The 16512-nt window shown below is 34.3% G+C and overlaps 1 protein-coding gene and 1 long non-coding RNA gene across 5 annotated transcripts in view; one reads left to right on the top strand and one right to left on the bottom strand.

The window, feature by feature from the left end:
* ZNF385D (zinc finger protein 385D) overlaps positions 1-16512 on the bottom strand; it is a 212894-nt gene that overhangs the window by 100349 nt on the left and 96033 nt on the right. For 2 of the 4 annotated variants that reach the window (XM_087947593.1, XM_087947596.1), the window contains exon 3: positions 12547-12657. The exons of the other annotated variants lie outside the window; for them this stretch is intronic. In XM_087947593.1, the coding sequence (XP_087803719.1) occupies positions 12547-12657 (111 nt within the window). The remainder of the gene's footprint in view (positions 1-12546; positions 12658-16512) is intronic. 4 annotated transcript variants of the gene reach the window in all.
* Positions 10898-16512, top strand: part of LOC148128803 (uncharacterized) — a 36950-nt gene continuing 31335 nt past the window's right edge. The window contains exon 1 of the long non-coding RNA XR_015746003.1: positions 10898-10922. This is a non-coding gene — a long non-coding RNA (uncharacterized LOC148128803). The remainder of the gene's footprint in view (positions 10923-16512) is intronic.

The raw sequence follows: 16512 nt of genomic DNA, 5'->3' as shown, positions 1-16512 counted from the left end.
TGGAAAGAAAATTATCCAGACTAGATTTCACTGCAGTCCCCAGAACTCTGCCCATCTATTTTCTAAAATTGGACAAATTTTGTTTATTAAACTACTTTTGTTTTTCAACAGAACCAGGTGCCATCACTAAGCAATGCAATTGTAAAGTATGATGTCATATGACTGTACTGCTTAGCAATGGTACTTCCAGGTATCATTGTTGAGGAGGATTCTGCAGGTCATTAAGCAAAAACATCATGTGACCATGACTTGTGACTTCTTGCCAGCTTAACCACTTACTTTTCTTATAGAAAGCTGTCAGGGGATGCAGTAAATTGCAATCAAATGGCCACAGTGCTACTGCAATGTCTGGGATTCCAAGTAACCATCATAAGTCCTTGAAACATTCAAAGAAGGTAAGTCTGCAGTTAATTTCAAACTGATAAATTAATGGTATTTGTAACAGAAAAAGATGATCACAAGAAATGATACCTTTTTCATGAATATGATGCAGATTATTTTGAAATGAATAGGTGTACAAAATATTAACTCACTATAGCTTTCATGAAATAAAGCATTTTTAAACTACTCAGTTAATCTAAACAATCTACAAAATACTATAGTATTGAGAATGGGAGATTTAACAGTGTTGAGATGCTATGGATAATGCAACTAAAGATTTCTGCCTACACCATTGTCCCCTCCAGAAGACACTATGACTGAGACAAACATTAATACTCAAAGTATTCTCATTTAAGAGCAGATCTCATAGACACAAGATATAAGATTTCCTCACCTTCCCCAACATATTGTAGTGTTTATATAAATTATTTAAAAGCCTCTTTTTCCAGAATTCTAGAAAAATAGATTTTGTTTAGGGCTTCATGGAAAGTTTTGAATCAGAAGAAAATGGACCCATCTATTCTGATTCAGAATTCTTTATCAGTATGATTCACATCATAATTTAGGCTTTATTGTGATCTCAAATATGGCTGTTATTTTAATTCCCTAAAATATAAATATTCATATTCATGAAAAGGAATAAATATACATACACTTTTCCAGATATGAACTATTCTAGCTATACACACACAAGTTGACTTGCCAGGGTATTTTTTTTAATACACAATTCATAGACCGAAATGTGCAAAGCTAACAAAAATAGCATTATTTTCTGGCATTATATGAGGCTGTAACAATCAATTTTCTAAAATTTACTCAGCAGAAAAATGAGATTTTATTAATTAAAATGTTTATATAGAAAAATGTAATACATATCTAGCATTTTAACCTTTTTTTAATCTGTACTTTGTGGTAATATATTGTGTGATATGTTGTTTTGATGAAGTAAGCTATAATCTTTGGAAATCTCTACATGACAGGTAAATCATGTAGGATTATAAGCATATATAAAATTTCAATGTAAACAAAGCGAAGTGTTTTTTATTAATAAAGGGATTCTTATAATATCCTTTGACAAAAAATGTACAGTTGTCATTACAATACTGACAGGAGTCTTCTTACCAAGTTGCACTAAACTTCAATACAGCTATACATTACAAATAATATAATCTATCAAATATTGCTCAAAAGCTGTTAGTATAGCAAACCTTTGACATAAAAAAGCAAACAATTTATAGTGTTGAATGCTTCTAACAGAATAGGATATTTCTTATAGAATAGGACCAGACGTGCTATTCAGCCGGTTCGCACCTACTCAGGCAAACCGGTAGCAAGAATTTGGCATGGGTCGCCGAACCGGTAGCAACATCTAGCTGGCCATGCCCCCAACCCAGTTGCCCAGTTTCCGCTCACTCGCTTGCCTCATCCACCCGATGCTCGCTGCCCCAGTTTAAAGGAGGACTGCTCCCCCGCCCTAGCAATGCATTTTCAAGCAGCCACTTGAAAACACATGACTGTGGGCAGAGCAGCGGTCCGTTAACCTGCAAAACTGTTCCAAGGCTGGATTCTTCATGGACACTAGAAGTATCGCTTCCCTTTGTGAGTAAAGTGCCAGAAGCGAGAGGGAAAAAACGTTGGTGGGGGGATATCCAGCCATGGGGAAGTTTGCAGGAGCTTCAAATGCAAGTCCGTTTACCTGCAGAACTTCTCTAGTGCTGGATTCACTTCCCCTTGTGAGTAAAGTGCCTGGAGCGAGAGGGAAAGAACGCTGGGGGAGGGGGGCGGAATCTAGCCATGGGGAAGTTTGCAGGAGCTTCAAATGCAAGTCCGTTTACCTGCAGAACTTCTATAATGCTGGATTCACTTCCCCTTGTGAGTAAGGTGCCTGGAGTGAGAGGGAATGAAGGCTGACAGGTGTGTGTGTGAGAGAGAGAGGGAGGGAGAGAGGGAGGGAGGGAGGGAGGGAAGGAAGGAAGAAAGAAAGAAAGATAAATAAATAAAAAGAAATAGGGAGAGAAGTGTGGTGTGTGTGAGAGAGAGAGAGAGAAAAAGAAAGGAAGGGAGAGAAAGACAGAAAGAGACAAAGAAAGGGAAAGAAAGAAAAAGAAATAGGAAGGGAGAGAGAGACAGAGAAAACTCTGTGCTATTATTTTTAATTGTTCCATTATTTATCATGTGTTAATATTTTACACTGTCCCTACACCTAGAGTGATTCTACTGCCTTTCAATGGTCCATGAAAGTACATCTATAGTATGCAGATAATAAAGTCAAAAAAGGTGAACAACATTTTTACAGAACTATAGATAAATTGGCTGGGAGGGAAGGGGCCAGGTGAGGCATCCCTTGATGTGAGTGACATTGAGTTGGCCACGCCTAGCCAGTCACATGACCACCAAGCCATGCCCACCCAGTCACATGACCATCAAGCATGTCCACCCAGTCACATGACCACTAAGCCATACCCACCTAGTCACATGACCACCAAGCCATGCCCACCAAATAAGCCACGCCCGCATAACCAGTAGTAAAAAAATTTGAATTCCACCACTGAATAGGACTACTGATTCCTTAAATATATTGTATGTTTTGTAAGGAAGCTTTTATGGCTGAAAGAAATTTGAGAATTCAAAGAATATTTTTGTATTAGTGAACTCACTGTTGTTAAAAGAGAAAGAAAAAAGAAGCCCTTTTCCTTTCATGGAAATGACAAAGAACTGGTGAACTGAGAAATAGCAGAAGAAAGCAGCAGAAAGATCCCCTAATAAGGAGAAGACCTGATGAATTATCCACAGTGGCTGCCTCTGCTATTACTCCATCTCCACCTGAGTTCAGTTTTAGCTTTCCAGTCCTTTTCCAACTAATTGCTGAATAAAATAGCAGGTTAGAACACAAGGATGAAATACAGATGCACCAATGATAGGTGTAGTCACTTGTATATACTTATAAATGAAGAAACTATCATCAGATTCTCTTGATATTTCAAGGATTGTTATTAAAGTACTTAAAATAGAACATTAATACCAACATCTTACTTCAAGCAAATCCAAAAATAAAAACATGAGTAGGAGAATACATTTATTAAGGGTAAAAGCAGTGTGTAATTCTTTAAAAAAATTTTTTTTTAATCTCCATATAAAATAAATAAAGCAAGAGACAGAGTTTAATGTTTTTTTTATTCCTAAGGATTATGCATTTTAATATAATTAGCAGAATTTATTTTGTTTATTTTATTTTATTTCATTTTGTTTGTTTAAAAGACTTATATAGCCAGCCATCTTAAACAACTCTGAGTGGCTCGCAAGATTAAAACCAGTAACTATAAAACAACAGAAAATGGTAAAAATATTAAACAAACACAAAAGCCTGCACCTCTTAATCATCCCCTAAAGATTCAGCTCACTAAATTCAACTCACTAAAAATAGTTAGATCTATCTTTTTAGCAACTGCATCATTTGGAAATTGTCTGAAAATAATTACTGAATACTTATACAACAAAATGAAACATGATATTAGTTAGAATTTAGCATTCATATTCATCTAAGTATAAATAAAATTAATTTTGCAAGATTTACATTGAAAATAAAAACCGAAAACTAGAGAATGGATAGAAGACATCTTTGATGATAAAGGCTTTGAACAGAAGGATAATTTTTTTCTGTTCTTTGGATTTAATATAATGCATGTTGATCAGCACCACAGAACTATCTTGTTAAAATATTAAACAAACACAAAAGCCTGCACCTCTTAATCATCCCCTAAAGATTCAGCTCACTAAATTCAACTCACTAAAAATAGTTAGATCTATCTTTTTAGCAACTGCATCATTTCACTGGGGAAAAAAGTTAATTATCATGACAAGGCTACTGATGCAGAGGAAAATAAAGAGTCCTTTAAAAAAAAGGACAAATCCAGTGTAGCCCTTAACCCCCAATATTTCCTTGCAAGTATAAAAAAATATTTTATGTTTACAACAAACTAAAATACATATATACAACATTAAATCAAATATTCCTGTAACTGAATGCTTACATTTCTAGAAATCTAATAGAAAAACATGTACATAGTTTAAAAGTCATTTTAAAACTTCTGTTATTTAAGACTATAGGTCAACATTATGAATACATTTTCATGCTTATTCTTGCAGGAAAACTATTTGTGACAGCCCTAGGGAATTCATTTAAAACGGACTTTTGGGGGTTATATTCAAGGGAAAGTAATTCCCTTATGGCAATTTTAGTCTTTTAATTTCATTTGCAATTCACATCAAATCAGAAACTAAAATAAACAAACAAAATATGCCATGCTGAAATAAAGCATAGCTCCAAACTGAGAATGTACTGCTATTTCATGTTGTATTCAGAGTAAACCTTGAATATTGTGTAATAAATTCTGTAGAATGCATATGGCCTTAAAGAATATTATAAATTTATACAGCTCATAGTTGTCCTTATAGCTTAGAGTGAATATTGTCCATACAGTTTCTTTAATAAAACTGATTCATACAACATTAGAGTTAAATCTAAGCCAAATACTTTTGCCCATAAAAAGGCAGTATAAATCCAGAAGGTAATTTTTCAACCCTCTATATATCCACACACACACACACACACACACACACACACACACACACAAAATAAAATAAGGGATTATGCTGTAATTGTTATATGCCACTAATTACTACAATCTTACAACAATTCAGTGGAGACTGAAAGAGCTGCAGCTCTTTCCTGTTTCAATAATGTATCATAAAACTGAATGTGATGTTACTGATCAACTTAATAAACAACTAACGTGATGTGCTGATAATATTCCTGAAATAAAATTAATTATGTTGTTAAGATGAAATTAATTGTGACATAATTTTTGGAGGAAATCCACGTGCAATTTCCACTACTCCACTTTGTATTTAGTATCTAATGTATTGGGTAGCATTGGAGAGACCTTCAATATCTGTGATGCTGCCTGCTCCTAAATCAGACTTATCAGGCTATATGCAACTCCCTGAGAATAGGAAACTAGGGCTCTGAGTGTGCAACTGATCACAGCAATTTTCTTCTGATCCATCTTTAATTGTTCAACACAGTTAAGAAGAAAACAGATGAGGAATGGCTTAAGATGTTCAGATCAAGCCAGAAGAATTGATAGTCTGGGAAGTAGACCCACCATAACTTTACAAGATTTGTAGCTTACAGAAAATAGACCATAAAGCAGTTAAGAAGATAGCTAATAAGCTTAAAATAATGAAGGGAAAAACCCTCTTACTTTCCCATTTTCATAGAGCTGATTTTAAGAGATGGACCCAGCTATTTAAAAAAACTTTGAAGATGCCTCTTGACTTCAGAAAGTAAATGCCAAAGGCTCAATATTCCAATTGATTAAGAAAAATGAACAGAATTAAACCTGAGTTTTACTTGTTACACTATGCATTTCTAAGAAAAGAGACAATTTGAGCCTTTTCTCTGATCAAGTTCCCTTTCTTTGATTACTATAAACAAATGAGGGTAAAGACTTTAGGAAATATTATTGATCCCTAAGTTAAATATACTTCAATAGCAAAGGTTATTCAGTCTATTAAAATCAACTAATTTAAGAGCAAGAGCATCTTAATGCAGCATTTATCCTGAAAATATCCTTTCCTGTCTTTAATATACTATCCACATTGCTTCTCTATTCTGTACACGCCCTGTTCAAATCAGATTGAGTTTTGTATTTTGAATAATTGAAATACAATAAAAATTCATGGAAACAGCAACTAAATCATACTTAGAAGGAGATGAGTACAGTATAATTTAACTATATTTAAATCCTTTTATTTCCAATAATTTAAATTTGCTAATGTACTGAATTATGGTCCATAAATATAAAAGGGAACAACATTAAATATAGAGAGGAAATATTTGCTGAATTATCTATAAAACCAAGTTTTAATTATGCACAAAAGGGACCCTTATTCCTACTGATTTATAAGCCTTCATACTGGATTATTTACTACAAATACATACACTAATACTGGACTGAAATGCCCCTGGTCCTCGTCATCCCAATTATGGTCCATTAACAAGCCACCAACATGTGGCAGCACATTGTTAATTCTCAGGAATCAGAAGAATAAATTGGAAAAATTGTCACTGAAGTTCCTACAACTTCTGCCTGAGAGCCTTCAGTTTTCTAAGCCCATAATGTATTAGAACAACACTACATTGTGGTTAAAGATGATTCTGAGAAGCTTATTGAAGAGAAAACTACACCTGCATCCACACTAATGATTCATAGCATCATCTATTATTGGGGAAATAATACAAAATTTGTTCATGTTATTATTTTATTACAATGATAAAGTAATATGTATAAATATAAATACCACTAAATCATCAGAATAGGTATGACACTAATGCTCAGGTGTATTAAGATGTATACTATGAAATCTTGATAGATCAATGTTCAAAAAGGCTGGAATAAGCACTGTATGTCATTCATGTTTATGTTTCATTCTAACATTCCTAGAAGAATACTAATCCCATATAGTAGCATCCTGCAAGGGCTCTCTGAAAAATCTAAAAAACAATGAAACATTGTATTATTCTGTGTGAAAAAGAAAAAGGTCTTAGGTTCAAATAACCTAATTTTTTAGGGTCCTCATATTTTATACTACTGAAAACCACCTCTCTTTAAAGCATTAAGCAGTCCCATCCTTTAAAAGGCTTATGCCATGGCTGATTGAAAGAGTGCCCCCAAGTGCCTCTCTATTTCCAAGTGAGTGCATTGTGGCATTTCTTTTTGAAAGCAATGCAAGGAACCAGAAGAGGTATGCTGTCTAGAATATCACTGCTATCTATTTAATTGATTACTAAAGTTGGAATAGTGGGAGGAGACACTAGATGTACTTCCAAACTTGCAAGATCTTGTTACTATAATTTTTCAATAAAATTAGAGCTAGTGCTCATTAGGCTGATGGTTTTTAACAGTATGACTTCCTTTTGCTACTTTGTGGCAAAAGATCCAAAAGATCCTCTATAAAATTAATATTCAAATAGGAAATTATACATTGGCATATTTAATACCGAACAGGTTGAAGTACCATCCATTGTCCTGCAGAAACACAAACAATTCTGATAGAATAAAAACATTGTTCTTTCTCTTTCATAAATATAATTTCAGAATGGCCTTAAAAGATCTCAGGATACAAGAGGCCTTTTTAAAAACTGAACAGTACAATACTTCTATTTTTCCTCTCATCATTGATCAAAAATGACAGGGGATTTGCTTGTTGTCTTCTATAAACTATTGTTTATCTGCAGTCTATTCTGCATCCTACAAGAGCACGTGAATAGGTTTATCTCACTACTCCTGATCTGGTAATTTGTGAAGTTCAGCAAGAAAACCATGCTAGTCCAGTAGAATATCTCTTTATGTTTGAAGAACAAGGCTCCAGTCCATAATAGAAGAAATATATCAAGTCTGAATATTATTTTTTAAAAATAGGGATATACAGCTTTATATTATTTAAGTACTGAAATCATAACATGCCTAATAATAAAAAAGAGCTTGTTTCAATTGTCCTAGCAAAAGTATAGCATTGTGGTCAAGGGTAATATTGTTATAGAGATTGGTTTAGTTACCTATGCCATGTTGATATTATTTATAACTAAAATATATAACTAAATAATATTATTTATTATGTTGATATTATTTATAACTTTATTCTAAATAATCAAAGCCCCTGTCCCACAGTCAAGTTTTAACTTCAGTGGTCTTCAAAGAATCTACATTCTTTCACTATCTTCCACCACTTCATTGCACTTCTAGTATATCTTTTTATTTATTTTATTTTCTTCTCTTCTTTTCTTTTCTCTGGTTGTTATAATTATCATCTATACTAGATTAATTGTATAAATTGGTAAGAAGTAAGACTGACCTTTATGCAAGACATTAAAATAAAGGGTGTTGTATCCTTGAAGCACTATAAATCAAAGGTAAAGACAGGTTCAGATTTGACTAGCTCATAGGTATATTTGCAAATTTAAACTAAATGTTTCTAGGACTGGTTACATGATAGATCTCACTCTCTCTTGCTGTCTTGTGTGTTTTGTGTGCCTGTGTAGTTTTAGATGGTACTTTTATTTATTTAGCAATTTAGCATGGACTACAAAACTAGTGCTGCAGTGAGAAGCTTAATGCAAATTGCTACTCAGTAAATCCTCTCCAAGGGTGCTATATCTTTACCAGCAAATCTCAACTGCATTAGTTAATACTTAAATGCTAGTTTTTTTCCTTGTATAAGAAAAAAGAAACAGACACACAAATGTTCTAAAAATTCACAGGCTTCTACAAAAAAACCCAACATAAATGATTTTGGATCCTTGTGCTTTACTTCTCCTCAGAATTAGACCTTATAATTAGAAAACTTTCTTCAAAAGTTATCTTCAAAAGTTATCTTTTCTGAAATGAATTGATTCTGAAAGCATTTTCCTAACCCAAGTATAAAAGTAATTTCTGCTTAATGGTGCCACAAAAATTATCTCTAGGATTTACAGTTAGTTGCAACTTCAACTACAGAATTCATAGTTACACTAGACTTACAGTAAAATGTTTTGCTGGCTTACAAATTCCGCATAAATAACTTCACAATTATTTTGCACTTTTGCAGTGTAAAAGAAAATCAGAAAACAGAAGAAACAAACATAAACTAAAAATACATTGTGCTCAGATGCATGTGTGAAAAATATGCATACATTATTTTCCTCCACTTTTTTCTCTGTTCTCAGCATAAACAGTCTAAGATAGAAACTGAGAATTAATGAATTTCATAACTTCCTTATCTGGTCAAAATAATCTCATAAGAATTCCTTTTCATGCATAAATGAATAGGATCATTCATAAAGATCAAGATTAGACTATTGTGCACTGGTCTGAGCTGATGATATGTTATAAAAGATTCTTTCTTTCAAAATTTTAATACTGTAGACATTTAAGCTTCATAGCACACCTACAGGCATATGCGTTGGATACTATGTTTGTTAAGTTATTTGTTCAATTCTCTCTCAGGAGTTCTCCTGCTAATGGATAAACCATTGTTCCTTCTACTCCAATAATAGATGTTACAGTTTACACTCCCAGAGATCAAGTGAGACATTCAAACTAACAGTCTGGAATGTTTATTTATTTATTTTTATTTATTTATTTATTTGATTTGCCAATTGTTTACAAGATAATAAGTATAAGTGTATACATAGTTGTGAATACATGAAATGGGTACATATAAGAAAAATAAAAGAAGAATAAGAGAAACAATAGGACAGGGACGGTAGGCACGTTGGTGCGCTTATGCACGCCCCCATAATATATATAATATATATTATAATATATATATATATAATATATATGTCCATAATAGCTTTGAGAAATGATGAGGATTTTGGAAAAAATTGTGTTTTTGCCAATGTTACTTAACTTACGACATGTTATTTTCTTCTTTTTCAATAAACTTTTATTATTACTGCTTTCTTAAAGAGATGTACTCCTAGCCAAGAAATCTGATCAGCATAAATGCCTTTTATAAAGTTTTATCTTTTAAATATACCCCATGTAATCTATCCTTTATAGTATAAGCTTTATGTACTTGGCATACCAAATGGTAACTAATTCATTTAAAACAAAAGTTACATAAAGTTTGTTTATATAATTACTTGCCTTTTGAACAATTAGGCAATTAGGCAGTATTTTATCATATTTCTAAGCCTCTGAAAGGGTAATGAGGCACGCCTGAAAAATTGGGAATTTAATTGAAAAATAATAGGCTTTTCTACATAAACTCTTCTTTATAATAATTCCTTGTTTTTCTATATTATTTTAGGGAATTTCACCCTAAAATCCTTCCCATGTAAAAGGCAGGTTGGTAACAAAACTATCTATAATTCTCTTTTTGTATGAGACTACCAACAGTGTGTGGTGGAATGGGAGAATGCATGTCTTGCTGGGCAAGATAATCTAAAGCAGAGGTGTCAAAACTCACGTCATCACAACGGCATCATGTCATATTGGGACTATAATAAACAAAACACCTGAAATCTAATTTTCCATGAAGGTGAAGTTAAGAAAAAAACTAAGTTTGGATGTTATAAATAAAGTCCATTGAACAATTTCAAATTAGAATTGAATTCTACATTGAATTTACTTTTAAGATACATCAAACCTACACTTCCAAGAAAAGAACCTTCTCAATAAAAAGCATTTAATATCCTGGCAGCAATTAACATGTATGCAAGCTAATACAATTCAGGTGGTCCTCTACTTATAAATTGAGCCTAAAATTGATGTGAATTTAGGTGAATTTTGTCCCATTTTATGACCTTTCTTGCCGCACTTGTTAAGTGAATCATTGATGTTGTTATGTTAATGACACAATTGTTAAATGAATCTGGCTTCCCCATTGACTCTGCTTTGAAAAAAGGTGATTACATGATCCTGGGACACTGCAACTGTCATAAATATGAGTCAGTTGCCAAAAGTCTGAATGTTGATCATCAGGATCCTGCAATGGTAAGTTGGTCATAGGTCATTGTAACTTTGAATGGTAGCTAAAAGAATTGTTGTAAGTTGAGGACTGCCTGCATACTGTGGGGGAAAAATGCATGGTTTAGTAAAATTTAATAAAAATATTTAAGTTATAATGAGAATTTAACTTTCAAAATTTGTTTCATTATATGAATTATTTTTCAAAATTGCTCATCCTTACAACAGTGCCATCGTGCATAAAAATGACTTCATCTGCTCATTATATTTCCAATTTTTTTAAAAAAATGAATTATCCAATTAATTATCAGTAATACGGAATAATTTAGAAAGAAAACATCCTTACCAATTTACTGTTAGAATGATATTTACAGCAAATATAGTATTCTAATTCAATTGAAATTTCCATTTTTGCATCTCTCTTACTGCATTCAATCAATCTTTTTCAAAACTGCAACATGATATGTAATTTCAAATTATCAAAGGATTTTTCTGCATCAAGAAAAATAATAATTTCAAAACTTTTTAAATTTAATTTAATTTTTTTTTTATCTTGCTGAGAATATTGAAATTTGTCTAAATTATTTATCATGTACATCTTCAGGACAAATCAACCATAACAATACAAGAGCACACAATAGATACAAACTCAAGGTTAACTGCACCAAACTTGATTGCAGGAAATACGACTTCAGCAATAGAGTGGTCAATGTCTGGAACACTCTACCTGACTATGTGGTTTCTTCCCCAAACCCCAAAAACTTTAACCTTAAAAATATTTACAATACTTAAATCAAAATAATAATTGTATGGCAAAATAATAATGATAATGTAGTATGCAATAATATTTATTTGGTCAACGACCAGCAAAATTAAACATACAAAGCCACAATAAAAGCAAATGAGTGAGATAAGGTACTAACAAAACAATAAGTTGGAGTCTCCATAATAAAAGTATAACTTATGATACTATAATAATATGTTAATGAATTGTGTATTTATTATTTGCTTCAGAATTAGTATTGGAGATAAAGAGCACAAGAAGATTACATTTTCTGCTATCTATTTTAATACTTTTTTCCCCAGTACAAATTTATAGCCACTAAATCTGGAGAAAGATGGATGTGAGATTAGGCTTTAAACCACAGGAGATAGGTGTGCCATGAATTTATTCACAAATAGAATGACATATTTTGATATACAACAGTCCATGAAGGGCTTTACTTTCTGCATTTCTGTCACTAAAATTGAGTTGGAAGAAGAGATATTGGTAACAATGTAGTCAAATTCTATTATTAGTAAAATTTAATCAGCTATAATAGAACACATGCAAAACTAAGCATAAACAACCACAGGTATAGATCCCACTTCCCTAAAGATGAACATCAAATGTTTAAGGAATGCAGTTGCAAAAAGAAGCAAATAGTCATCATTCCACATGGAATGATAAGGCAACAATATATATGCATAAAACAACAGAAAAACTTCAAATCTCATAAAAGTAATCTACGAATAAAAGCTGGGCCAACAGATATCAAGAAATTACATACAATATATCCATTATTCTAATGGAGCATGCTATCACACAACTTTCATTGGAAAATACATGTATTTAATGCATGCATGTTAAAGATATAACTTATTTACTTACATCTGAATTAAATCTCAATTGGCATATGTTGCAAGGTATGATTTGTTTTCTTCTGTGAGGAAGAGGAACCCCAAATGTATGATTTATTACAGCTTTTTGAATTGGATCCATCTGCAATAAGAAGGGGAAAAAGTTGTTTTCTAGGCATTAAGCTACCACGGTGAACAAGATTAAATTAAATTTGTGCACTTCCCAAATATAGGGCCTATACTTTTTGAATATGTTTGCACAAAGATAGGTATGCATATGCCTATGCATGTGTGTTTATACCTGTGTTTGAATGTACCAATGAAGAGTGAGAAGGGAAGAATAAATGAAGAGAGTATGAATCAAGAAGAAGACTAAGACAATTGAAGTTAGATGGAATTGAGATCCTCAGAAACAGAGTTAAAACATTAAAGGTTAAAAACAAAAGATGGGGTAGAAGGAAAGACAATTTATAACTATAGAAAAGTACAAACTATTGGGTAAATGATCTTGTTGTGAACTAAGTCTAGTTTTAGTTTGATTTCCTTAGTCTTTAACGCCTTTCTTAAATTTTCTTTGCCAACTACTCATTTTTTTCAGTCCTTTGTATAATTGCTGGTATATCAATTATACCAATTACCACATCAAATCCTATAGATACTGTATATGTTGGGAACACTGTCTTAACTTTTACCTAGGACATTAATGGATGAGAAACCATTCCTGGAAGAAAGCTCTAAGAAAAACAGTAATATTCTAACATAATTCCAACATTTTCATTTGTCTACCATGATTTTATTAAATGTTGCAATTGATGGAGTTATATTTGGAAAAATAATTCTGTCTTGTTAAATCAAAGTGAATTTGTCAAAGTAGAAATATCCACATCAAATCCACTTTTCTTGATCACTTTGGTTAACATGCGGATCTGTTTATATAAAGATCCAAACATCCTATTGAATAGATATCAGCCGCCAAAATAAAAAATTTTTAAAAAAAAAGGAGAGGTAGGATAAAAGTTTGAAATTAAATATCCAGAAAAATTAGAATATACAAAGAAGGCATGAGCAAATTTAGTCTCAAAGGAAAAATTCCTATTGTGAAAAAAAAAATGATATGAATACAGACATGCAGTTTCCTCAAGTCTTTTGGTTTCTGTTGATTTTGACTGGATCCCGAACACTCTTCGTAGGAAAAGAAGATCACAGAAGGACTCTAGTTACACAGAAAAATTATCAAAGCAAAGAGCTTTTGTAATTTAATACAAGAAAAAACAAAATAGAACAATCAAGACTCCACCTACAGATTAGGATGAACTTAACATAAACAAAGTTATGAGATCTGTTTCTCTCAGCTTTACTGTTCTAATCAGACTGCTACAGACTAATTTGTTTAGATAGGAAGGAATATCTTATTTTTCTCTTGCCTTACAGAGTGATGCAGATATGTTGTGAATGCTGATTTACAGCTAGCAATCATATTTAAGAAAAGAGAGGAAATTGATCTTAGGAAGTTAAACATTGTTCACTTAAGTCCTGGATGGGAAAAAAAGATGCCATATGGTTGATTTCAAAGTACAGGATGAACTTCTCTGATTTTCAGGTTGTCTTAAAGGCATCTAAGAATAAGATACAATAGGATCAATCAATCAAATTAGATCTGGACAGGACCTTCTATGGCTTCTAGTCAAAGAAGCAAGCAAACAAACAAAAACACTAGTCCTAGTGATTCTAGTTGTGGTGGAGCTAATGACTCCAATCTAATTAAGGTATTTTCAGCAAGCCCTTGGATGCCTTGCTTCAGTGGTGATATTCAGCCAGTTCACACCGGTTCAGGTAAACCAGTAGCGGCAATTTGGCTGGGTCACCAAACTGGTAGTGACTTCTGGCTGGCCACGCCCCCACACCCAGTCGCCCATTGCCACTCACTCACCCCTTCCATCTGCTTGACACTCACCCCACCACACCACCCTATATCTGTTGCTTTCCACCTCGCCAGTCGCCTCACCGATGCCCAGTGAGCTCAACTCACCAAAGGTAAGCAATGCATGCTGCCCATTCGGCCTTCACCTTGGGTTGGGAGCCGGGGCCCCAGGGATGCACCATTCCCTGAGGCCCCAGAACTGCTGCCCGCCTTGACCAGATTGGGGAATGTGCCATTCCCTGACTCTGGCCTTGCCCCAGAGTTGCTGGCCATTCGCTCTCTCTTAAGCATGACACATTGCCCCATTTCCCCTCCTTCAGAGGCCCTAGCCCTTAATCTCCCCAGTTCATCTTATCACAATGACCTTACCTTCCTCCCACGGCTGACTGCCAGGGAAGAGAGACATCATTGCCACTGGGCTCCCCACCAGCCCGCATCTCGCACCCCTTGTTGCAAGATGCCTGTAGCTGCCGTGTGGTTTTTTGGTATAGCCGCACTGAAGTTCAGCCGCACACACACAAAAAGACGCAGTGGCTGCAGGCTTCTCTCAGCGAAAAGTACCAATCTCCAGCCTTTGGCTATGCTCCACTTCTCCAACATGCCACTGCTGCCCTTTTCTATGTGCCAGCCATGCAGGCACACCCCATTGCCTACTGCCACTTCACCTAGAGACTCGCCCAGGCAAGTCCGAGCAGAGCAGCATAGCAGGCAATGGGGTGCACCTGCACAGCTGGTGCATAAAACAGGGTAGCAGTGTATTGGAGAAGTGGAGCAGAGCTGGAGGTCAGTAATTTTCGCTGTAAGAAGCCTGCAGATGCCTTGTCTTTTTTCAGTGTGGCTGGACTCCGCCCCACCCCTGTGTGGGAAACCACATCCCTACCTATTCAGGCTAATCCTGGAGCAAAAATGCCCCCACAAGAGGCTTGCCTGAGGCCCAGGAGGAAAAAAACAAAGCGTGGGGAGGTACTGCACGAAGAACCAGGAGGAGGAGGAGGAGGAGGAGGAGGAGGAGGAGGAGGAGGGAGGAGGAGGAGGAGGAGGAGGAGGAGGGAGGAGGAGGAGGAGGAGGGAGGAGGAGGAGGAGGAGAAGAAGAAGAAGAAGAAGAAGAAGAAGAAGAAGAAGAAGAAGAAGAAGAAGAAGAAGAAGAAGAAGAAGAAGAAGAAGAAGAAGAAGAAGAAGAAGAAGAAGAAGAAGAAGAAAATTCTAAAGACACTGTATAAGAAAAGGGAGTTAAAGGATGCAGGTTAATATATGCTACCTTAGCTATAATTAATCATGATTTATATAATTTATACTGTAATTAAATGTGAAGTATATAATTCATATAATTATAACATGAAAATTATTCCATTCATACTTCCATTTTCAGGTATTGTAAGCAGGTCACCCAAGTTGAGAAAACAATTTTTTTTATCATGGAAATGTTTCTAAAATACTGTACCAGTATCTATGGTTTTACCGTTTTGCAGCTATCTTTAGATAAAGAATGAGTTAATACATTTCCAGATATTAAGTTTATCTTAGGTTTTTTATTTCTTTTGAAGATGACGAGTTGTTTCCACCAAAAAAAGTAAATTTGGCAGCGGTAGATGAACTCCTGTCCTCAACTTTGACAATAATCAAATAGATTGCTGCATGTTAGCTGTTGAAGGCACAGGGAGAGTGCAGGATTGCAGGAGAAAATCAGTAGAAAACCCTCTGTGCGTGCACAAAGCACACAAAGTGTGCAAAACACACCCACCAAGCCATGCCCACAGAACCGGTGGTAAAAAAAAATTGAATCCCACTTTTGATCAAGATGTTTTAATGTGAGAAAACACAATCTTATACAAAATTGTATAATTGTATCAATATCCTAGAATTGGTGATAAAGGAAACCTACAAGCTAGAATAAATTTATAATGCTATAAGGCAGAAACAAATGTCCAAAACCAGTGTCTGAGGCTCTTCAGATCATAGAAGTTGCCACCGAGGGCCCACTTACAATCACCCATTTCAATTGAGCTGAGAATTCAAATTTTACTTTAGAGAATTCAAAGGCATTTGTACTCTAAAAAGCAAGAGTCACAAAAAGT

The sequence above is a fragment of the Notechis scutatus genome, chromosome Z, assembly GCF_049901735.1.
Source record: "Notechis scutatus isolate UNSWTSFEM ecotype Mainland chromosome Z, rNotScu1.2, whole genome shotgun sequence".
Taxonomy (NCBI): domain Eukaryota; kingdom Metazoa; phylum Chordata; class Lepidosauria; order Squamata; family Elapidae; genus Notechis; species Notechis scutatus.
This window is presented reverse-complemented; position numbering and strand designations above follow the sequence as displayed.